This window comes from Pseudorasbora parva, chromosome 3, assembly GCF_024679245.1.
Source record: "Pseudorasbora parva isolate DD20220531a chromosome 3, ASM2467924v1, whole genome shotgun sequence".
In the NCBI taxonomy this organism is placed as follows: domain Eukaryota; kingdom Metazoa; phylum Chordata; class Actinopteri; order Cypriniformes; family Gobionidae; genus Pseudorasbora; species Pseudorasbora parva.
Window position 1 is genome coordinate 63962177 of NC_090174.1, and position 25346 is coordinate 63987522.

The 25346-nt window shown below is 41.9% G+C and overlaps 1 protein-coding gene across 1 annotated transcript in view; it reads right to left on the bottom strand.

Annotated features, from left to right (window-relative positions):
* dcc (DCC netrin 1 receptor) overlaps nucleotides 1-25346 on the bottom strand; it is a 284296-nt gene that overhangs the window by 21017 nt on the left and 237933 nt on the right. The window contains exons 23-27 of the mRNA XM_067439804.1: nucleotides 24980-25142; nucleotides 21667-21890; nucleotides 16821-16937; nucleotides 7537-7689; nucleotides 4351-4560 (exon numbers count right to left, since the gene is read on the bottom strand). Coding sequence (XP_067295905.1) covers nucleotides 4351-4560; nucleotides 7537-7689; nucleotides 16821-16937; nucleotides 21667-21890; nucleotides 24980-25142 — 867 coding nt within the window. The remainder of the gene's footprint in view (nucleotides 1-4350; nucleotides 4561-7536; nucleotides 7690-16820; nucleotides 16938-21666; nucleotides 21891-24979; nucleotides 25143-25346) is intronic.

Genomic DNA, 25346 nt, shown 5'->3' on the forward strand with positions numbered 1-25346 from the left:
AAAACGGTCTGAGCAAAACCAATTATATCCTAACTCCGGGGGAACATATCTGCCTCCGACTGCCCGCTCCAGACCCAACATCCGGAGAGAAGAGCCGCAGAAGATCTCTGAGGACGGAGAAGCCCTGGAGCTTCTGCGCTCGAGAGTTTTTCACATCGTTATGAAGTCTGCAATCGATGAACATTACAACCACCGATGGGAACACAAACACACGAACACAGCGCTTTATTCACTGTCTGATTTAACACGAGAGACTCACACCAGCTCTCCCTCTGGCTACACACACACTGCAAACAATGCTTCCCTTACTCAGAATTTTTGTCTTGTTTCTAGTCAAAATATCTAACATTTTAACATTTAGAAACATTTACTAGACAAGCAAAAGTAATTGTCTTGTTTTGGGGAAAATAACTCAAAATGAAGAGAGTTTTTGTTTAAAATAAGATAAATAATCTGCCAATGGAGTGAGAAAAATAATCTTAATTCAAACAGAAAACAAGATTATTTTTCTCACCCCATTGGCAGATTATTTATCTTATTTTAAGCAAAAACTCTCTTCATTTTGAGTTATTTTTCCCAAAACAAGACAATTACTTTTGCTTGTCTAGTAAATGTTTCTTAATGTAAGACTTGTTAGATATTTAGACTAGAAACAAGACAATAATACTGAGAAAGAAGAGCATTTATTGGCAGTGTGACGACCCACGAGATCCTCGGATTCACTAAGCACAGGAATAAACGGATATTTTCTTATTATTTTTTAAAATGGACAATTCTTGTTGTTTTTGTGGAATATTGGGTCACACTTTAGAATAATGGTCATTAGTTAACATGAACTAATAATAAGCTGCACTTATAAAGCATTTATTTATCTTTGTTAAACGGTTAGTTCAGCCAGAAGTGTAAATTGTGTGATTAATTCCTCCTGTGGTTGGCCAGCCGTCAGACCTCCGCTCATCTTCACACACAGATGAAGATATTAGTGTTGAAATCCGATGGCTCAGAAAGGCCTTCATTGACACCAATGTCATTTCCTCTCTCAAGACCCATAAAGGCACTAAAGACGTCGTTACAAAGCCCATCTCACTACAGCGGCTCTACAATCATTGATGAAGAGGCCAGAATAGAGTTAGTGCGCAAAAACACTAAATAACGACTTATATAGTGATGGCCGATTTCAGAACAAAGCTTCGAACCGTTATGAGTCAGTGAATCGATTCAGGATTCGAACCGTTATGAGTCAGTGAATCGACTCATGATTCGAACCGTTATGAGTCAGTGAATCGATTCATGATTCATAACGGTTATATATCCCATAATTGAGGTCGCTTCAACCCGCGGACATGAAAAACAACCGGCGGGAAAGACTTGGCAACACAGTGCAGTTGAGTTCTGTTGACATTTATAACATTATGCGTCGGTCTGCTGCTCTGATTGGTTGTCGGTATGTCCAATCGAGGTCTTTCCTGGTTGGGTTGAAACGCCCCATAATCACAGCCCAATGAGCATCAGACTCATATTCTGACTAGAATTCACCTCGCCTACATTTTGTTCTTGTTTGTGAAGCGATTAACTCTCATATACGGCACAATAGAGAAGAAAAGACCAGGACAACTTCCATTTCTGCTTCTCTCTCATATGAACTAGCACACCAGAGCTGGACAAATACACGACTTCATTACTTGAGTAAGAGTACTGCTGGTCTAATATTACTCCGTTACAAGTGAAAGTTGTAAAAACTGATTTTTACTGAAGTAAAAGTACAGAAGTATTTGTTATCAAAAGTAAATGTCCTTCTTTATGTCGCCGCATTATTGTATTATAGTTGTATAAATGCACATTATGCCATCATGGTTTAAGCCAGTCAGTGACGCTCCATCTGACACACTAGCAGACGACTAACTTAAACTCATTTAAATACTTGTAGAAAAGTTACAAAGCTGCTGTCACTTTAAGGCCGAATGCACGGATCCAATACACTGATACACATCTGATATTCTCACACTGTTCACCTTCACTGAAGACAGAATCAACTTTGTTTATGTGAATCCTCCACTAAATGAGCATTTGGACATCCGTCTTCTTCCGTCATTTTGCTCTAAACTATAAATCAGTGTTTAATAAATGCTGTGAAATCATTGAACTTCACGAGACTCTACAAGAGTGATTCCTGAAAGGCTTTCTGCAAAAACCCAAACACCTTTTAAAGAAGAAAAAAATCATCACTGACTTTCAAAGCTGCGACAGAAACGACTTTCCACTTCGAGGACCTTGATAGAAATGTAGTGGAGTAAAGAGGACGATATTTGTCTTTCAGATGGAGTGAAGTTAAAGTCAGAAGATTACAGAAAAAATAATACTCCAGTAAAGCACAGAGACTCAAACAGTGAACTTCAGTACAGGACTCCAGTAAAGGAGCACACTCATATGAATCTGAATGATGGGTATTTACCTGTCATGGGATTGTAGACTTTATCAGGGCTCTACGCTAACTTTTTTCTTGAGGAGCACTTGTGCTCCTAATTAAAAAAATTTAGGAGCACAGTCAAAAATTTAGGAGCACATTCTAATCCATCAAACACATTCCAATTATAACTTTCCCATTACAGGACGATATTTGTCCTTTAATGTCCAGGGTCATTTTTACCATTATAAGAGCAATGTTTTCTAATCTTATTAAATGTATGCATCATCTGTCAATTTCATAAATTCAACATAATTCTGACAATATTATAATTAACTTCTGAGAGTACAGCACAAATACACACACACACACACACACACACACACACACACACACACACACACACACACACACACACACACACACACACACACACACACACACACACACACACACACACACACACACACACACACACACACACACACACACACACACACACACACACACACACACACACACACACACACAAAGCAGAACTGGACTTCATACAATCAAACACCTATGCATTTAATGCATGAGTTAATGTTGTATGAATGTTTTACATATAAGTTTTTGAATTTAAAAATATGTACAAATTAAACTTTAAAAGTTTAATATTTTAAATAAAAAAAGTCCATGCAAAGTATAAATATGAAAATAAAACCGCCAGTAGTTGGCGGCAAGTCATTCAGTCAATAGTTCAAAACACAGATTCATTTGAATCGAATCGCTTGGAGATGCGAATCAGTTCTGGTGTGGCTTTGATTTTCACAAATAGACAGTGCTGTGGCTAAAACGTTGTTAATTAATATCAACTTGTCTATTAGATTTTTGTACGAGATCAGTATCACACATGCAATCATGCCAATATTCGGAGCTATAGCAAGCTGTAACTTTTGGCGCTCTGGCGCTTCATAAACAGAACCGCATGCGTCTCGCGGGAGAACATTGCAGCCGGATCTACTTCTCTCTGTTTGTGGTGAGTCATGCAGATATGGTGCTAATCCGCAGCGGGAATAACTTGTCTTGTGTGTACAGTGATTCAGAATAAGACAAAAACCCGGTTTGGAAAAAATCTTCATGATATACTCGCTCATTATACATTTAGTATTTTTTTTAAACAGCATGTGTGATAAAGATTAACTCAAGGGCTTTTGTAAATGTATTATTAATACATTATTGTTTGATGGCATTTATGCCCCAAGCATCCGCTAATTTCTGGGCTTGTTTATGATAATCCAAATGTGGTATATCCAGTTAATTTTGATTTGGCTGTAAATAAACAGCGCGAGGCGTCTGGTAAAGTGCGTATGGCTGCGTCGTCACACACGTTTCACTTCAATCGTTGTAAACAATCGTTGTTTGAAGTGTAGTCCGTCGCACACGTTTTTGCACTTATTCTGCTGACTGAAGCCATGAAAAGCAGTTGATTGCAGTAGGAAACATAGCCTAACAGTTTCTCAGTGTTGATTCACTCAGTGTTGTAGTTTTTATTCCGATTGTAAACATCCATTCATGAGAATCGATCAGGTCACTCGCACCGGTGCGCCTAAATATTTTTTCACAGTCGCACACAGTAATTTTTAGGCGTAAATGCGCCCAAAATGGGCGTTATGTAGAGCCCTGTTTATGCTCGATGGTTTATTTGTTCTTGTTTGTGAAGCGATTAACTCGCATATACAGCACAATAGAGAAGAAAAGACCAGGACAACTTCCATTTCTGCTTCTCTCTCATATGAACTAGCACACTAATATGAATCTGAATGACAGGTATTCACCTCGCCTACATTTGCTCTTGTTTGTGAAGCGATTAATTCTCATATACGGCACAATAGAGAAGAAGAGACAATCATTGTGCTGATGATTCTAGCGCACTAATATGACTCTGAATGAGGGGTACTCACCTGTCATGGGATTGTAGACTTTAGGTTCGATGGTGCCCATGGGTGGAGGCAGGAGTGGGTTGGTGAAGCTGCGGAGTGGATGTGTGGGCCGAACGCATGCGGTTGGGATGGTGCGGCTGGGAATCTCTTCCGGCCCCGGAGGCTCCGACTGCGCTGTGGGAATCAGCGGCTGCTGTTGGGCCATTGGAGCAGCGCCCTCTGCTGCCATCGCTGAGAAACACACACAACAGCAGAACGCTTGGGAAAAACTCAACATTATACAAATAAATGATGTTTCTATTAAACAAGGTTCAGGAGGCGCCTGATCAAATAATGGGCACAGGTGGAGAGTACTCAGCTAATCAACAAAAGAGGTCTACACTGCAAAAAATGCTCTTCTTATTTAGTATTTTTGTCTTGTTTCCAGTCTAAATATCTAACAATTCTTAAATCAAGATGCATTTACTAGATAAGTAAAATTAAATAAGATATTTGTTCTTGTTTTCTGGGGAAAAATATCAAAATGAAGAGAGTTTTTGCTTAAAAACAGGCTAATTGATCTGCCAATGAGGTGAGAAAAATAATCTTTATTCAAACAGAAAACAAGATTATATTTCTTACCCCATTGGCAGATTAAATGTTTCTTAATGTAATAATTTTTTGATATTTTGACTAGAAACAAGACAAAAATACTGAGTAAGAAGAGCATTTTTTGCAGTGTACCGAGATGGCCCATTCGGACGGGACTAAATTCACAGACTCTGGTAATATTAATGTTAAATATTTAATGCCATGTTAAACTAACCCCGTCTGAATAGGGCTTTAGAGGGAAAAACTACAACCAATCACAGGTCAAGACTAGCTATTGATGTGATGCATTAGACAGAGTTTCAATGTGTTTTACCTCAAAGAAAATAAATGATACCGACTGTAGCTCAAGGTTGTATTTTTCCAGCTGTAATCAAGCAAATACATGTTGATGGTAACCGTGATCCAGACCTCCGGCGCTCGGGTTTCATCCGCACCAGTGGACATTTACACTCAAAGTCTCTGTGAACTTTTCTTCCCTGTTGTTTGTGCTGCTCACTAAGAGCCTCTTAGAAAACGTCATTTATTTCAATGAAGCAAACAGACTCGCAGCTGCTGCCAAAGAACCAAATCAAATCAATTTCTTCTGCTGCTAACAAACTCATTTAATGCTCAGACAAAAACAGAGAGACAACACAAGGAGAGGCCTGGTTTACTCAGGGACGCCTTCATCTATAAACCACACGGATAAAACAGACGCTTGTCTTGCTGTGTTGTGACTGGTCAATCCTTCTACACTGTAAAAAATGCTTTTCTGAAGTTGTAAATAAAAGATTTTGGTAACACTCTTGAATAATGGTCATTAGTTAACAAGAGTTAATGTAATAACTAACATGAGCAGTTCATTTGTTACTATATTTGTTCTTCTTTATTAATGTTAGTTAATAAAAATACATCTGTTCATGGTTTGTTCATGCTAGTTCACAGAGCATTAACTAATGTTAACAAGCATTAGTAAATGTTAAAATCGACATGAACAAAGATACTCTCACCTAAAGGATTATTAGGAGCACCTGTTCAATTTCTCATTAATGCGATTATCTAATCAGCCAATCACATGGCAGTTCTTCAGTGCATTTAGGGGTGTGGTCCTGGTCAAGACAATCTCCTGAACTCCAAACTGAATGTCAGAATGGGAAAGAAAGGTGATTTAAGCCGTTTTGAGCGTGGCATGGTTGTTGGTGCCAGACGGGCCGGTCTGAGTATTTCACAATCTGCTCAGTTACTGGGATTTACACACACAACCATTTCTAGGGTTTACAAAGAATGGTGTGAAAAGGGAAGAGCATCCAGTCTGCAGCAGTCCTGTGGGAGAAAATGCCTTGTTGATGCTCGAGGTCAGAGGAGAATGGGCCGACTGATTCAAGCTGATAGAAGAGCAACTTTGACTGAAATAACCACTCGTTACAACCGAGGTATGCAGCAAAGCATTTGTGAAGCCACAACACACACAACCTTGAGGCGGATGAGCTACAACAGCAGAAGACCCCACCGGGTACCACTCATCTCCACTACAAATAGGAAAAAGAGGCGACAATTTGCACAAGCTCACCAAAATTGGCCAGTTGAAGACTGGAGAAATGTTGCCTGGTCTGATGAGTCTCGATTTCTGTTGAGACATTCAGATGGTAGAGTCAGAATTTGGCGTAAACAGAATGAGAACATGGATCCATCATGCCTTGTTCCCACTGTGCAGGCTGGTGGTGGTGGTGTAATGGTGTGGGGGATGTTTTCTTGGCACACTTTAGGCCCCTTAGTGCCAATTGGGCATCGTTTAAATGCCACGGCCGACCTGAGCATTGTTTCTGACCATGTCCATCCCTTTATGACCACCATGTGCCCATCCTCTGATGGCTACTTCCAGCAGGATAATGCACCATGTCACAAAGCTCCAATCATTTCAGATTGGTTTTTTGAACATGCCAATGAGTTGACTGAACTAAAATGGCCGCCACAGTCCCCAGATCTCAACCCAATAGAGCATCTTTGGGATGTGGTGGATCGGGAGCTTCGTGCCCTGGATGTGCATCCCACAAATCTCCATCAACTGCAAGATGCTCTCCTATCAATATGGGCCGACATTTCTAAAGAATGCTTTCAGCAGCTTGTTGAATCAATGCCACGGAGAATTAAGGCAGTTCTGAAGGCCAAAGGGGGTCAAACACAGTATTAGTGTGTGCTCCTAATAATCCTTTAGGTGAGTGTAAATAAGTGCAGTTCATTATTAGTTAATGTTAAATAAGGGCCATTAAACTAAAGTGTTACCAAGATTTTTTAAAAGCCCTGAAAACTGTTGTGGCGGCTCAGTGGATCATGTAGGTTGTCTACAAACCGGAAGGGTAATGGTTCGATCCCCGGCTCCACCTGACCAAGTGTCGAGGTGTCCTTTAGCAAGACACCTAACCCCAGCTGCTCCCGACGAGCGGGATGAGCCTTACATGGCTGACACTGCCGTAGATGGGTGAATGTGAGGCAATATGTAAAGCGCTTTGGATGGCCATAGGGTCTGTTGAAAGCGCTATATAAATGCAGTCCATTTACCAAAACACATTTGGTTAATTTTCTCTCAGATTTCCTAGGACCCTCTAGAACAGGGTTTCTGAAGCACAGAGGCCTTACCGGCAGCGTATCCGCGGTCCACGGTGAGTGTGGAGAATGGCATCGGCCGCAGGGTGAACTTTGGGTGAGGGCTGAAGCCACAGGTGGGCGAGGGCAGGATGCCCGGATACTGACTGCTCTCCAGTGTGGGCACCGGGATGGCACTGACCACCGCTGCAATACAACACAAACACACACGTCATAAGAAAGGGATAATGTCCACCCAGCCAGTTGTTATCGCAGAATAAACCCCGACAGATTGATCAGGTTTAGATCTTACATCATACATCACTCAAAAGGGGTTTATTCTGCGATAACAACTGGCTGGGTGGACATTATCCCGCTTATTACACGCCTACTAGTCTCAAATAAATTAGACATGCACAAAATATTGTCTTGAGATTAAATATTTTATCAGCTCTTACGCAAAGCTTCCGCGAAGAAAAACAGCTCCAGCCTGCTTTAAGCCTTTATCTATCGCTGCTAAATGTTGAGAATGAATGCTGAAAGGGTTAGTTCAGCCAAAGATGAACCCAAGCCTATGATTTACTCACCCTCAGGTCATTATAGGTGTTTATGACATTCTTCTGTCAGACAAATACAATCAGAGTTATATTTAAAAAGTCCAGGCTAACGTTAATCCCAGCAGTAGTTGGAGCTGTTTCTGAAGTCCATTAAATGCAGCTGTCCGTCAAATAACGTGCTCCACACGACTCCGATGGGTTAATAGAGCCTTCTGATTCCAATCGATGCGTTTGTGTCAGAAAAATATCCATATTTAAAACTTTATAAAGGAAACCCGCCTTGAAGTCTTCCATTGTAGCCCACGGCTGTTTAAGCCACAAGATGGCGCCAGCGTTAAGCACAGAAGTAGAACCGGTCAAGATAACTCGCAGTACCCGGATGAGCGGTGTGTGTTATCTGGAAATAACACACCGCTGGAATGAGCGATGGACCAATCAGAATCAAGTATTTCACAGAGCCGTGTATAAGAACATATAAGACACAAGAAATGAATGCAATCACTGGGGTTCTCTAAAGCATCCAATGGTTCTTGAATCTGTTATAGAGGTCCCATTTTACCCTAGAAATCTAGACGCACCCTAGCAGCAGCCAATCTAATTTGCCACTAAAGTCGTCTAGCAACTCTCAATACACGTCTAAGCTGTAAAAACCAAACTCTGGTCGGGCCAATCACATCGTGTATAGAGTCAGTGGGCGGGGCTTAATATAATAACGGGCGAGTTGCATTTGCGTGCGTCTAGTAAACACAGAAACTGGTGAACGGCGGTCTGTAGAATCAGCTTTGACCGCGACTCTGGAAGACTTGAGTTCAGCTTTTCTCTGAGAAAAGAACAAAGAACGGCACTGAAGTCATTCTGAAGAAGGGAAGATGTGTTCAGAGTTTAGCCGACCGGATACGGCGAATGTTTCAGCTCCGCTTCACCTTCGTTGCTCTGGTTGGTGTAGCGCTATCCTATCGCGTGCAGAGGGAGTTTGACAGACAGCCGTTTATCCGCCCCTCAGATTGAGCCGTCAATGGGGAGTTTCCAGACCAAACATCTGGATGTGGCTCCGGCTTGTCAGGCTAGTCCCATTCTGCTCTCTTTCTTTAATGTGTAATGTTGTAAAGAAGGTGCAGGATTTAAAGAACTTAGGGTCAACAGTCCTGAGCAATGGGGAGTGTGGAAAAGACATGAAGAAGCGTGTGCAGGCAGGTTGGAATGGGTGTAGAAAAGTGTCAGGTCTGTTGTGTGATAAAAAAGTACCAGCAAGAATGAAAGGAAAGGTGTACAGGACCATAGTGAGGCCAGCGATGGTGTATGGTTTGAGGAAAAGACAGGAGGAAGAGCTGGAGGTAGCAGAGCTGAAGATGTTGAGGTTCTCTTTGGGAGTGACGAGGATGGAGACAAAACTAGAGAGGCCAGGATGAGATGGTTTGGACAAGTTCAGAGGAGGGAGAGTTAATATATCGGAAAATAAGATAAATAAACTTCATTCAAACAGAAACGTTCTCACCCCATTGGCAGATTATTTATCTTATTTTAAGCAAAAACTCTCTTCATTTTGAGTTATTTTTCCCCAAAACAAGACAATTACTTTTGCTTGTCTAGTAAATACTTCTTGTTTTAAGAATTTTTAGATGTTTGGACTAGAAACAAGACAAAAATACTGAGAAAGAAAAGCATTTTTTGCAGTGTAAGAGTCTGGAGTTTATTTTAGAAGCCTCTGTTAACCGAGGCAGGTTGATTCACTCCAATCATAAATCATGTATAAATATTTAAACACCTACAAGAGGAAAAGTGTTTAGAATTCAGACCCTAGCAAGTGAAATGCAGACCCCCATTAGTCTATTTAAAGGCGGTCAATAACGGCGATCCATCGAGCAGGAAACGGCAGGAGCCCTACAGACACTCGATTAACAAACCCTGAAGAAAACAACATCAGGATATGAGAGAGAAGATGATGATGAAGAGGAAGAGGAAGAGGAAGAAGAGGAAGAGGAAGAAGAGGAAGAGGAAGAAGAGGAAGAGGAAGAGGAGGAGGAATAGAAAGATGAAGAGGAAGAGGAAGAGGAAGAAGATGAAGAGGACGAGGAAGAGGAGGAGGAAGAGGAAGAGGAGGAAGAGGAGGAGGAAGAGGAGGAGGAAGAGGAAGATGAAGAGAAAGAGGAGGAGGAAGATGAAGCAGATGAAGATGAAAATAAAGAGGAAGAGGAATATTAAGAGAAAGAGGAGGAGGAAGAAGAAGGAGCAGATGAAGATGAAGAGGAAGAAGAAGCCACAAAAACTGACTGCAGCTTCACAGGAGCAAAGGAATGCTGACCTTGACATTGAAAACCTCACAGAGAGAGAGAGAGAGAGAGAGAGAGAGAGAGAGAGAGAGAGAGAGAGAGAGAGAGAGAGAGAGAGAGAGAGAGAGAGAGAGAGAGAGAGAGAGAGAGAGAGACGGGACTGACAAATTGCCTGAAGTGTTGAGATTTCTATCTACTAAACTGCCCCAGACTAGCAACTGCTGATTGACTGCAAACTCTATCTGTGTGTGTGTGTGTGTGTGTGTGGGAGAGGTTTGCCTACATTGTGTGCATTCTAATGTTTCAGGATAGAAAAATACAAAATAACCAGCATTGTGGTGAGCAGCTCACGGCTACAGTACCATAACGTCTGCAGAAAAACCTCCAAATGCTCTTCTTACTCAGTATTTTTGTCTTGTTTCTAGTCTAAATATCTAAAAATTCTTAAATCAAGATGCATTTACTAGACCAGTAAAACAACATGAGATATTTTTGCTTCCTGTCTTAAAAATAACTCTAAATGAAGAGAGTTTTTGCCTAAAATAAGATAAATCCTGTAGCTCAACCAGTAGAGCGTGGCGTTAGCAACACCAAAGTCATGGGTTCGATTCCCAGGGAAAGCAAGAATTGACAAAAAAAAAAAAAGTAAAATGTGTACCTTAAAAATGCTATGTAAATCGCTTTGGATAAAAGCGTCTGCCAAATGCATAAATGTAAATAAATAATCTGCCAATGGGGTGAGAATAATAATCTTGTTTTCTGTTTGAATTAAGATTATTTTTCTCACCCCATTGGCAGATTATTTATCTAATTTTAAGCAAAAACTCTCTTCATTTAGAGTTATTTTTACCAAAGTAAGTCGATTACTTTTGCTTGTCTAGTAAATACTTCTTGTTTTAAGAATGTTTAGATGTTTGGACTGGAAACAAGACAAAAATACTGAGGAAGAAGAGCATTTTTTGCCGTGCAGATGTGCAGTATTTTGACTGTGTGTTTATTGAACGTGTCTGAACTCATTTCCCAAATCAATAGTCAAGGGTGGCCTGATCCTGGTTTGGGTTCAGATTAAAAGCGTGAAATTCAACCGGACATCACGACGGGTCAACGAAATCTGGATGACAAATAAGCAGGTCAGGAGGAACGTCCAAGAGCGCGAGGAAAATTACATCTGCAGTGTGAGATTAAGTGTTGGTTTATCTTAAAGTAAGTGAGTAGCCTGGTTGCCTTAAATTTTTGAGTTTATTGAAATTAAAAATTTGAGTTGATAAAATGAAGAAAATTTTGTTTAATAAATATAAACTCAAAATATTATTGTATCTGAACCACATAAAACACGTGATAAATCATGAAAATAGCACAATTTGGCGGCGTCATCACAAATAAAACACACAATTACCCAATATGCTTACAACATCTTTTAATAATATTTGAATAAAGGTTGTCGAATCTCAAAAAATGTTCATTGTATTAACTCAAAATTTTAATTTCAATGAACCAGGCAACCAGGTAACTTATTTTCTAAATAATTTTTTACAGTGTGATGAGAACATGACCATATAAGGCATCACGACATTAAACAGACATCGTGATTGGCTGGGGCAGGGATGATCTCACATTCGTTTTATAATGGGTTTTTTCAGTTTACGCCTGTGGTAATCATATCTGCACTGTAAAAAAATATCTAAAAAATAAGTTACCTGGTTGCCTGGTTCATTGAAATTAAAATTTTGAGTTAATACAATGAACATTTTTTAAGAATCAACAACCTTTATTCAAATATTATTAAAAGATGTTGTGAGCATATTGGGTAATTGTGTGTTTTATTTGTGATGACGCAGCCAAATTGTGCTATTTTCATGATTTATGACTTTTTTTACGTGGTTCAGATAAAATAATATTTTAAGTTTCTATTTATTAAACAAATTTCCTTCATTGCATCAACTCAAATTTTTAATTTCAATAAACTCAAAATTGTATGGCAACCAGGTTACTCAGTTTTTAAAGTAAAACCAACTTTACTTTTTACAGTGTTGATATTTTTTGTTTAATATAAATTCTGTATCAAGCAAGATATAACAGCTGTACTATATTGGCAAAAGTATTGGGCCGCTCCTCCAGATCCCTGAGTTCAGGTGTTCAGTCTCTTCATGGCCACAGGTGTATAACTCCAGCTCTCGGCCTGCAGACGCTTCTACACACATTAGTGCGAGAATGGGTCGCTCTCAGGAGCTCAGTGAACTCAAGCGTGGGGCCGTGATAGGCTGACACCTGTGCAATAAGGCCATTCCTGACATTTCCTCACTACTAAATATTCCACGCTCAACTGTTAGTGGGATTAGAACAAAGAGGAAGCCATTGGGGACAACAGCAACTCAGCCACGAAGTGTTAAATCCCAGAGCGGGGTCAGCGCATGCTGAGGGTCACAGTGCGCAGAAGTCTCCAGCTTTCTGCAGAGTCAACAGCTCCAGACCTCCAGACTCCTGTGGCCTTCAGATGAGCTCAAGAACAGCGGAGAGAGCTTCATGGAATGGGTTTCCATGGCCGAGCAGCTCATCCAAGCCTTACATCACCAAGAGCAATGCAAAGCGTGGGATGCAGTGGAGTAAAGCAGCCGCCACTGGACTCTAGAGCAGTGAGACGTGTTCTCTGAGCGACCAATCACGCTTCAGTCTGACAATCCCATGGACGAGTCTGGGTTTGGCCGTCGCCAGGTGAACGGGACTCGCCTGACTGCATTAGGCCAAGTGTAAAGATTGGTGGAAGGGGGATTATGGGGTGGGGTTGCTTTTCAGGGGTTGGCCCCTTAGCTCCAGTGAAAGGAACTCTTAATGCTTCACCAAGACATTTTGGACAATTCCACGCTCCTGACTTTGTGGGATCAGTTTGTGGACGGCCCCTTCCTGTCCCAGCATGACTGCGCTCCAGTGCACAAAGCGTCGCTCCATAAAGACATGGATGAGGAGTTTGGTGTGGAGGAACTGGACTGGCCTGCACAGAGTCCTGAGCTCAACCCGATAGAACAGCTTTGGGATGAATTAGAGCGGAGACTGAGAGCCAGGCCTTCTCGTCCAACATCAGTGCCTGACCTCACAAATGAGCTTCTAGAAGAATGGGCAAAAATCCCCATAAACACACTCCTAAACCTTGAGGAAAGCCTTCCCAGAAGAGCTGGAGCTGTTAGAGAGGGTGGGCCGACTCCAGATTAAACCCCACGGGTTAACAATTAGAGGAACTTCTGTAGATATGCAGCAGTTAGTTGATGACTCTCATCAATCAATCAATCATCTTTATTTCTATCGCTCTTCTCCAGCGCCGATTGTGTCAGAGCAGCTTCAGTGTTAAACAGGACAATACTGCAGCAGAATTAGATTTGGCTGTACAGTCGTTCTGGAGTAAACAGTGATGTTATCAGCTTATTTTAATTTATCAGAGAGAGACAACTCTCATATTCAACTTCCTCCCAGGGATTTTCCCCAATCAATAATCCTGGCTTTTAAAATCTTTTCTAGTTTTCCCAGAGGATAGAGATGAAGCTTCTTTCATGCTGTCTGAGGAACAGGAAGGAGGAGCGTAATAAACAGGCAGGATGCGGCGGGTGAAGAATCCCAGCAGGAGGTCAAAGAGGAGACGCTTAAGGGACGAAATCAAACTAGGAGGAAAGCAGCAGAGCGTCACAAGCTGGCATATGAAGAATCAGAACACACCAAACAAGCCCTTATGAAAGGACTGACAGCTCATATTCACATTCACTCGCTAGTGTTCGGCTGCCCTGAGAAAACATTCAATCTATTCGTAGTTTGCTTCTGCGGTAAATGCTCTTCTTACTCAGTATTTTTGTCTTGTTTCTCGTCCAAACATCTAAAAATTCTCAAAACAAGAAACATTTACTAGACAAGCAACAGTAATTGTCTTGTTTTGGGAAAATAACTCAAAATGAAGAGAGTTTTTGCTTAAAATAAGATAAATAATCTGCCAATGGGGTGAGAAAAATAATCTTAAAGGTCCCGTTCTTCGCGATTCTATCTTCAAACTTTAGTTAGTGTGTAATGTTGCTGCTAGAGCATAAATAATACCTGTAAAATTATAAAGCTCAAAGTTGAATGCCAAGCGAGATATTTTATTTAACAGAAGTTCCCTTTCAAAGCCGACAGCGAGCGGCCGGTTTGGACTACACCGCTGCGATGACGTCACTAGAACCGTTTGTTGACTAAAGCTCCGCCCACAAGAACACGCACATTCGGGGGCGTTGTCCTTTTGCTCTCGCAGGTCGAGAATAGGAAGCGTTGTTTTTGTAGAGTGTGTTTGTGGCCATGCCATTGAAACGCTGTTATTTTCATCCCGGAGTCAGATCACCTTTGTTTGGCCTTCCCACGAACGCTGCACGGAGAGATCAATGGCTACAGTTTATGGTTAACTCGGTTCTGGAAAATTATAATCACAATTTAAAACTATGTGCAGCACATTTTGCTGAGGACTGCTTCCTCAATCTCAGTCAGTTTAATGCCGGATTCGCAGAAAGATTATTCTTAAGAGATGACGCAGTTCCTCTTTGTCTGGAGAAGGTGTTGTTTATGGACCACAACCCTTAAGTGTATTTTATTAAGTCGGTCCGTTTAACAGTTTATGTAACTCATGACACAAAGTGCAACGCTGTTTAGCTTTGTTAACTAACGTTAGATGGTCATTGAAACTAATCCGAAAAACGTAGCATATAAAAGTGTAGTAATTGATTCAGACACCATCGATTGTTGGTGTTTGTAATGATCAGTTTAAACTCCTGAATAGACAGCTGACCGTTCTGAAACATCCAGCTAAAGTCTTTCCTGAGCAGGTTGTAATCGATCCTCTTCGATATTCTCCGGGTCTGATTCCGGCTCAAATTGATAAGGCAATATAGACATTTTTGCAGTAACATTGAGCGCGTGTATCTACCCTAAGAGGCGGGACCTTTCCGGGCAACGTGCTAAGCTGCTGTCCAATCACAGCACGGGAAGAACTAAGTGTTTTTAGCTAAGAATAAACAAATAAAGTTATACAGTGTAGCTTTAATTTTGAGTTATTTTCCCCCAAAACAAGACAATAATGTTTGCTTGTCTAGTAAATGTTTCTTATTGTAATAATTTTTTGATATTTCGACTAGAAACAAGATAAAAATAATAAGTAAGAAAAGTGCAGAAATATATTTTTTACCTCAAATACAGCGCTATATCCAGCAGCCTTCACACACTTCACTTCCGGTAAGGTCAATATAAACGCTTTGGCTCATATATATCCAGAGCGTGTGTATTGATCGACCGGAAGTGAAGCGCGTTCTGTTATACATAGCGCTGTATTTAAGATAAAAAATAATATAAATACGGCTCGATTTCTCACACAAACTGATCGGTTCGTGTCTTAAGACATCAGTGTGTCCTCATGAGCAGCAGGGCTCTTTGTGCATGTTGTCTAAGCATGTTTTTTTTACTTTCATAGAATTGTTCCCCATTCACATCATTATATGACCGACACACAGCAACGGTTGAGTTAAAATCTTCATCTGTGTTCTCCTGAAGAAACACACACACCTACATGTTGGACGCACTGGGGCTCAGCACATTTTCATTTTTGGGTGAACTATCCCTTTAAGAATGTTTGTGCTGGAAATGCATGGTTTTCTGCAGTGTGTGTGTGTGTGTGTGTGTGTGTGTGTGTGTGTGTGTGTGTGTGTGTGTGTGTGTGTGTGTGACAGCCTTCAGGCTGACGCTGATCTGTCTGCAAGTTGATACGGCTAAACTGGATTAGTAAAGTTGGGTCAGACACACAAACGAGTGCCGGAAATCCCATTCCCGCCAGCTTTCCCTCCGCTTGTCAATCCCACACTGACTTCAGAAAAGCAAACCGCCTGTAATTTCATGGGTTTTTGTGGAGTTTTTCTTTCTGATATGCGTGTAAATCCATGATATAGTATAAGGTGTTGTCGTGTCGGATCATAATGGAAGAGCTCAGTATTCACAACCAAAACACACACTAAAGACCTGTGCATAACCTAAACATTTATATAATCGCTTTTCTTTAAAATCATTTCTAAAGAGAATAATGAAGTCCACAGCATAACACACAGGAACGATTTTTCACTTTCAGAGCGGTCAGAATCCATCCTGCTGCACTGCAAAAACTGCTCTTCTCACTCAGTCATGTTGTCTTGTTTCCAGTCTAAATATCTAATAGTTCTTACATCAAGATGCATTTACTAGACAAGCAAAAGTAATTGTCTTGTTTGGGGAAAAAATAACTCAAAATGAAGAGAGTTTTTGCTTAAAATAAGATAAATAATCTGCCAATGGGGTGAGAAAAATAATCTTAATTCAAACAGAAAACAAGATTTTTGTTCTCACCCCATTGGCAGATTATTTTAACTTGTCTTAAATGTTTCTTAATGTAAGAATCTTTTGATATTTTGACAAGAAACAAGACACAAATACTGAGTAAGGAAAGCATTTTTTGCAGTGTGTGTTGTAGGTGTGATCTCACGTGTGTTGCTGGGCTGAGAGTCCATTGGGATCATCATCTTGGTGCGCGTCGGCCTGCGGGCGGCTAACGATCGCTCTAACGTGGAAATACTGCTGGAAGCTTCATCCCCATCTGCACCTGAAGATGAGAACGACATGACCTTTAGCTGGGACGCACACACACACACACACACACACACACACACACACACACACACACACACACACACACACACACACACACACACACATACACAAACACACTAACACACACACACACACACACACACACACACACACACACACACACACACACACACACACACACACACACACACACACACACACACACTAACACAAACACAAACACAAAAACACAAAGTAAATTGCCGACAGCATGACTGAAACTTCCGATTGTGTTTTTTTTACACGTTTACACGTACATTAAATGAAATTGGGTAAAGATGATGTGTATTTGGTGTGCTGTCTGAATTTTTGCCCGAACCCGGAGAACCAATCTAAGGTTCCTGATCCTGAAAAAAAAATGTTTTAAGATGTGTTTTAAAACTGACTATAGAATGTGCTTCCCTGATGTCAGACGGGAGAGAATTCCACAATTTGGGGGCATAAGATGAGAAAGCCATATCAGCCCTCGATCGAAGCCGCGTTTTAGGAACGACTAAAAGCCCACTCCGAGAAGAACGCAGGTTGCAGCTAGGCGTGTATGGTATTAAAAGCTTGGTTAAGTACTGAGGAGCCAAACCATGCAATGCCTTATATGTTAACATCAGGACTTTAAAATCAACACGAAATTTGACTGGAAGCTAATGTAATGATTCCAAAGCATTCGTTATGTGATCAACTGCCCTGGCCCCAGATAAAACTCTAGCTGCAGAGTTTTGCAAATATTGAAGTTTGTTAATACAAGATTTGGAAACTCCGACAAGAAGGGCATTACAATAGTTAGGTTTAGGTTTAGTTAGGTTTAATTATTCCTGGTGGAATGACCTGCCGATCTCAGTTCGTGCTGCCGAGTCTGTAGCCATTCTTAAAAAACATCTTAAGACACATCTTTTCCATTTGCACTTGACCAATACAGAATAGCACTTACTGATCATATCTACGTCTCTCATCCGGATTTGTGCCTTCAGGCGGGTATGTTACATAGTTATCACAGCTACCAAAATCCAGTGTTCTGTATTTTGCGTACGTGAGTTTTTGTTGTAGATGGCTATTGCTGCGCGTTTAGCTAGAATACAAAACCAACCCATTGGGCCACTGAATCCGCATTAACGACAACAGCTGGGGCAACAGCCTTAGTCCTAATGGGTTGTTATCATAGCTATCAAAATCCAGTGTTCAGCATTTGGCGTACATGAGTATTTGTTGTAGATGGCTATAAAAAAAAAAAAAAAAAAAAAAAGAAATGTTGTGTACTGTGCTAATTAATTGAGATTTCTTACAGCTCTTACAGGTTTTTGGCCTTGTCTGTTCCGTTGCTTCTATTACTCTCCCCTTTTTTGTAAGTCGCTTTGGATAAAAGCGTCTGCTAAATGATTAAATGTAAATGTAAATGTAATTATCTGGACGTTCTCCTCCCAAAATAAGTCAATAAAACTTCACATATCAAGCCAAGAGAGTGAACAACGCACACCAAGAACCACAAATAAAGGATTCTCCAGCCTGTGACAGCGTGCTATGGTAGGCTATGTTCAGTTGCAATGCAATACTCTCACATATAAAAAACATTTTTAATCATATCATTTTTATATTACCATGACATTTTACATATCAAAAGCTCAAGGGAAAGTTGATTTCTCAATTCATGACCCCTTTAACAAGCCAAAGGAGCCAAAGGAAGTTTCCAAAATGTGATTGATTTGGCTCTGAATGACCCTTAATCACTGGTGATGTTCCAGTGTATATCCATATGGATGTCATTTCTGATCCATCCTCTATTCATTTCACAGAGTTACTTAACTCATTTGGCCTTATGCAGCGTGTAACTGGCCAAAACACACACAAACATGGTCACACACTCGATCTGGTGATCTCATGGGGCTTCACCGTCAGCCACCCACAGATTGTAGATCTGACCACTATTGTGTCTTTTCTGAGATTTCCGTATGCTCCAAAACTGTGTGTGATAAGAGAACTGTCAATCTGCCGCGACCTTCATGGAGCTCATGTCGTCTCACCTCCCCTTCTGTAGACACTTATGTTGAGGATTTTAGTCTCAGAATCTCTGAATGTATTAACTTCGCTGCTCCTTTAAAAACAAAGGCTGTCTCTGGGATAATTAAAGCCCCATGGAGAAATAGTACATCCATTGTAAAATTAAGAAGAGACTCCAGGAGAGCAGAAAGGCACAATGCTTACATATCTATAAGACTCATCTGAAAAATGTTAAATAATGCAGAATGGTCTGGCAGAAAAGCTTATATTTCAAGTTTAATTGACCGCAACAAAGACAACCCTAGATTATTATTCTCCACTATCGATAGGCTACTTTAACCCCTCAGCTCAAATATCTTTAAAACTTCTCACAAGTGCAAAGGGCAATGAGTTTGCAGAATTTTTAATAAACATAAGACAAAACATTGCCAGCACTTGCCCTACTTGTTAAGTCTCCAACTCCCCAACTGGTCCTTTGTAATGTAATCCATAGCCCAGTGTACTTACACAGGGCAAATCACATATGAATTCATCTGGCTGCTCTCTAGACCCATTACCCACTATATTTATCAGAACTGCTTATTACCACACATCCTGAATAGCATTAATCAGTCCCTACAGCAAGGAGTTTTTCCACATTATTTGAAAGTTCCAATTGTTAGGCTCCTGCTAAAGAAAAGTAATCTTGATTCTTGTACTCAGTAACTACACACCAATTTATTACCTACCATTTCTTAGTAAAATAAGTGAAAAAATCTCCATACATCTCAATGCCAGTACATTTAATGAGACATTTCAGTCTGGCTTCTGGGCAAACCAGAACCTTTATTACGTTTATAAAAACTATCTGCAAGTTATTGGGGAAACTTGGCAATCGTTGATCTATCAGGTGCTGTCTTAGACTGGTTCAGACCTGGGTGGGTCTATCAGGTGCTGTCTTAGACTGGTTCAGACCTGGGTGGGTCTATCAGGTGCTGTCTTAGACTGGTTCAGACCTGGGTCGGTCTATCAGGTGCTGTCTTAGACTGGTTCAGACCTGGGTCGGTCTATCAGGTGCTGTCTTAGACTGGTTCAGACCTGGGTCGGTCTATCAGGTGCTGTCTTAGACTGGTTCAGACCTGGGTCGGTCTATCAGGTGCTGTCTTAGACTGGTTCAGACCTGGGTCGGTCTATCAGGTGCTGTCTTAGACTGGTTCAGACCTGGGTCGGTCTATCAGGTGCTGTCTTAGACTGGTTCAGACCTGGGTCGGTCTATCAGGTGCTGTCTTAGACTGGTTCAGACCTGGGTCGGTCTATCAGGTGCTGTCTTAGACTGGTTCAGACCTGGGTCGGTCTATCAGGTGCTGTCTTAGACTGGTTCAGACCTGGGTCGGTCTATCAGGTGCTGTCTTAGACTGGTTCAGACCTGGGTCGGTCTATCAGGTGCTGTCTTAGACTGGTTCAGACCTGGGTCGGTCTATCAGGTGCTGTCTTAGACTGGTTCAGACCTGGGTCGGTCTATCAGGTGCTGTCTTAGACTGGTTCAGACCTGGGTTGGTCTATCAGGTGCTGTCTTAGACTGGTTCAGACCTGGGTTGATCTATCAGGTGCTGTCTTAGACTGGTTCAGACCTGGGTGGGTCTATCAGGTGCTGTCTTAGACTGGTTCAGACCTGGGTCGGTCTATCAGGTGCTGTCTTAGACTGGTTCAGACCTGGGTCGGTCTATCAGGTGCTGTCTTAGACTGGTTCAGACCTGGGTCGGTCTATCAGGTGCAGTCTTAGACTGGTTCAGACCTGGGTCGGTCTATGAGGTGCTGTCTTAGACTGGTTCAGACCTGGGTCGGTCTATCAGGTGCTGTCTTAGACTGGTTCAGACCTGGGTCGGTCTATCAGGTGCTGTCTTAGACTGGTTCAGACCTGGGTCGGTCTATCAGGTGCTGTCTTAGACTGGTTCAGACCTGGGTCGGTCTATCAGGTGCTGTCTTAGACTGGTTCAGACCTGGGTCGGTCTATCAGGTGCTGTCTTAGACTGGTTCAGACCTGGGTCGGTCTATCAGGTGCTGTCTTAGACTGGTTCAGACCTGGGTCGGTCTATCAGGTGCTGTCTTAGACTGGTTCAGACCTGGGTCGGTCTATCAGGTGCTGTCTTAGACTGGTTCAGACCTGGGTCGGTCTATCAGGTGCTGTCTTAGACTGGTTCAGACCTGGGTCGGTCTATCAGGTGCTGTCTTAGACTGGTTCAGACCTGGGTCGGTCTATCAGGTGCTGTCTTAGACTGGTTCAGACCTGGGTCGGTCTATCAGGTGCTGTCTTAGACTGGTTCAGACCTGGGTCGGTCTATCAGGTGCTATCTTAGACTGGTTCAGACCTGGGTCGGTCTATCAGGTGCTGTCTTAGACTGGTTCAGACCTGGGTTGGTCTATCAGGTGCTGTCTTAGACTGGTTCAGATCCTCCTTCAGCAACAGGGGATACTCTTTTACACTGGGCACCTAAAGCTCCAGGAGTTACGTAATTTCTTGGGGTGTTCCTCAAGGCTCAATGCTGGGTCCTCTATTATTTAACCTATACACACCTACACAACCACACACACACACACACACACACACACACACACACACACACACACACACACACACACACACACACACACACACACACACACACACACACACTCGAATCGACAAAGGCCTCCCGGAGATCCCTTGGTCTCACCTGAGTGGCTGCTCTTGCTGCCCATCTGGCTCTCTGATTGGCTGTGGCTCACCGGCGCCATCTCCTGGCAGCTCTGGATTGGCGTGTCGCGGCCGGAGGGGGCGGAGCTTGAGGGCTTCTCCATGTTCTTCAGCTCCATCTCTTCATGGTGGATCCAGAGGTCAGGAGGTCGCAGGTCTTTCTGGCTGCCCTTCCGCTTCCCTGCGCTGTGTGTCGCACGTTTCCTACAGGGACAAGATTTAGAGGCGCTCCTACTGTCATATATATTAAAGGGTTAGTTCAGCCAAAAATGACAATTCTGTCAATAATGACTTACTCTAATGTCAGCCGTCAGTCCTCCGCTCATCTTCACACACAGATGAAGATATTAGTGTTGAAATCCGATGGCTCAGAAAGGCCTTCATTGACACCAATGTCATTTCCTCTCTCAAGACCCATAAAGGCACTAAAGACGTCGTTACAAAGCCCATCTCACTACAGCGGCTCTACAATCATTGATGAAGAGGCCAGAATAGAGTTAGTGCGCAAAAACACTAAATAACGACTTATATAGTGATGGCCGATTTCAGAACAAAGCTTCGAACCGTTATGAGTCAGTGAATCGATTCATGATTCGGATCGCCAAAGTCACGTGGGCGTCGTCCGAAATCTGGAAAATGACCTTTGAAGGCATCAAGCAATGTCCAAATCTAATGTTAGCTTCACTTCCTGATTTTTGAAGTTATGTACACGTGTCCTTCGCTGCCTTTGATATCCCATAATCCTGTGCTTTCCATTCAGTGAGAGTCGAGCTGGGGAAAAACATGCCGTCCGAAAGTTGCGTTTGCTGGTCAGTTTGTAAATGTCTGTTTTTTTTTAACCAATATGTTCCACTTCTGATGTCATTTCTAGCGAGAAATGACTAAAGTAGTAATTAAATGTGTGTTTAGTTCTCACCAAAGCTCCCTCTATTATGCAGTCGATCATTAAACTGTGGCACTGCCTTAGAAGTCTGTCCGAAATCAGTTTCGTGAGGTGCCTTCATGCACAAAAAGCCATTGCCTGATAAGGCAGCGAGGCAACGAATCAGCTGACAAGGTTTCCGGACGCAGCCGTGATTTCAGCAGTTTGACACGCGATCCGAATCATGAATCGATTCACTGACTCATAACGGTTCGAATCATGAATCGATTCACTGAGTCATAACGGTTCGAAGCTTTGTTCTGAAATCGGCCATCACTATATAAGTCGTTATTTAGTGTTTTTCCCGCACTAACTCTATTCTGGCCTCTTCATCAATGATTGTAGAGCCGCTGTAGTGAGATGGGCTTTGTAACGACGTCTTTAGTGCCTTTATGGGTCTTGGTGGCTCTCTAGCCTGTGGAAAGCCAAACCAGTTCTTAAAGGCTCTCAAGTCGAACCAACTTAGAACTGACACTAGCACGGGCTCTGAGCTAGCACCCCGTTCCTTCTGGTGGATAAGGGGTCAATGAAGGCCTTTCTGAGCCATCGGAGTTCAACACTAATATCTTCATCTGTGTGTGAAGATGAGCGGAGGTCTGACGGCTGGACAACCACAGGAGGAATTAATCACACAGTTTACACTTCTGGCTGAACTAACCCTTTAATATCCAATCAAAAACTGGAAATTGAAATTACATATATATACAGGTCCTTCTCAAAAAAATAGCATATTGTGATAAAGTTCATTATTTTCCATAATGTAATGATAAAAATATAAAAATATATTTTAGATTCATTGCACACCAACTGAAATATTTCAGGTCTTTTATTGTTTTAATACTGATGATTTTGGCACACAGCTCTGAAAACCCGAAATTCCTATCTCAAAAAATTAGCATATTGACGACCAATAAAAGAAAAGTGTTTTTAATACAAAAAAAGTCAACCTTTAAATAATGATGTTCAGTTCTGCACTCAACACTTGGTGGGGAATCCTTTAGCAGAAATGACTGCTTCAGTGCGGCGTGGAGGCGATCAGTCTGTGGCACTGCTGAGGTGTTCTGGAGGCCCAGGATGCTTCGAGAGCGGCCTTAAGCTCATCCAGAGTGTTGGGTCTCGCGTCTCTCAACTTTCTCTTCACAATATCCCACAGATTCTCTATGGGGTTCAGGTCAGGAGAGTTGAGCACAGTAATACCATGGTCAGTAAACCATTGACCAGTGGTTTTGGCACTGTGAGCAGGTGCTAGGTCGTGCTGAAAAAAACCAAATCTTCATCTCCATAAAGCTTTTCAGCAGATGAAGCATGAAGTGCTCCAAAATCTCCTGATAGCGAGCTGCATTGACCCTGCCCTTGATAAACACAGAGTGGACCAACACCAGCAGCTGACATGGCACCCCAGACCATCACTGACTGTGGGGACTTGACACTGGACTTCAGGCATTTGGGCATTTCCTTCTCCCCAGTCTTCCTCCAGACTCTGGCACCTTGATTTTCCAATGACATGCAAAATTTGCTTTCATCCGAAAAAAGTAGTTTGGCCCACTGAGCACCAGTCCAGTGCTGCTTCTCTGTAGCCCAAAGTGTCTTGACCTGGGGAATGCGGCACCTGTAGCCCATTTCCTGCTCACGCCTGTGCACGGCGGCTCTGGATGTTTCTACTCCAGACTCAGTCCACTGCTTCCGCAGGTCCCCCAAGGTCTGGAATCGGTCCTTCTCCACAATCTTCCTCAGGCTCCGCTCACCTCTTCTCGTTTTTTGCCACACTTTTTCCTTCCCACTGAGGTGCCTTGATACAGCACTCTGGGAACAGCCTATTCGTTCAGCAATGTCTTTCTGTGTCTTCCCCTCTCGCTTGAGGGTGTCAATGATGGCCTTCTGGACAGCAGTCGGGTCGGCAGTCTTACCCATGATTGCGGTTTTGAGTAATGAACCAGGCTGGGAGTTTTTAAAAGCCTCAGGAATCTTTTGCAGGTGTTTAGAGTTCATTAGTTGATTCAGATGATTAGGTTAATAGCTCGTTTAGAGAACCGCTTCATGATATGCTAATTTTTTGAGACAGGAATTTCGGGTTTTCAGAGCTGTGTGCCAAAATCATCAATATTAAAACAATAAAAGACCTGAAATATTTCAGGTGGTGTGCAATGAATCTAAAATATATGAAAGTTAAATTTTTATCATTACATTATGGAAAATAATGAACTTTATCACAATATGCTAATTTTTTTAGAAGGTCCTGTATATATATATATATATATATATATATATATATATATATATATATATATATATATATATATATATATATATATATATATATATATATATATATATATATATATTTATAGAGAGAGAGAGCAGTTGAACTCACTTCCTCTGCTGAGCGGATGAGCGGCGGGTGCAGATTAGGGCGACGATCACCACGACGACCACAGTAACGGCTCCCACGGAAACAACGATGATGACCAGCAGGTTACTGTTCTTCTGCGGCGTCACGCTGCCATGCGGCGGCCGCATCTGACCAATGGGAGGCTCTGAAACCACAACACATCAACATATTTATACCAGGTTTGTGCTAATGTTACAGTGATATTAAAACACCAGATTCAATGCACAGCGCACTATATCCAGACGAGCAGATGAACCAAAAATATAAACGCAACGCGGTTTCTCCTTAAGCTTAAAACTAGCCAGAGAATATCTGCTGATGAAGAGAGAACAGGGATAGTTTAGTTTAA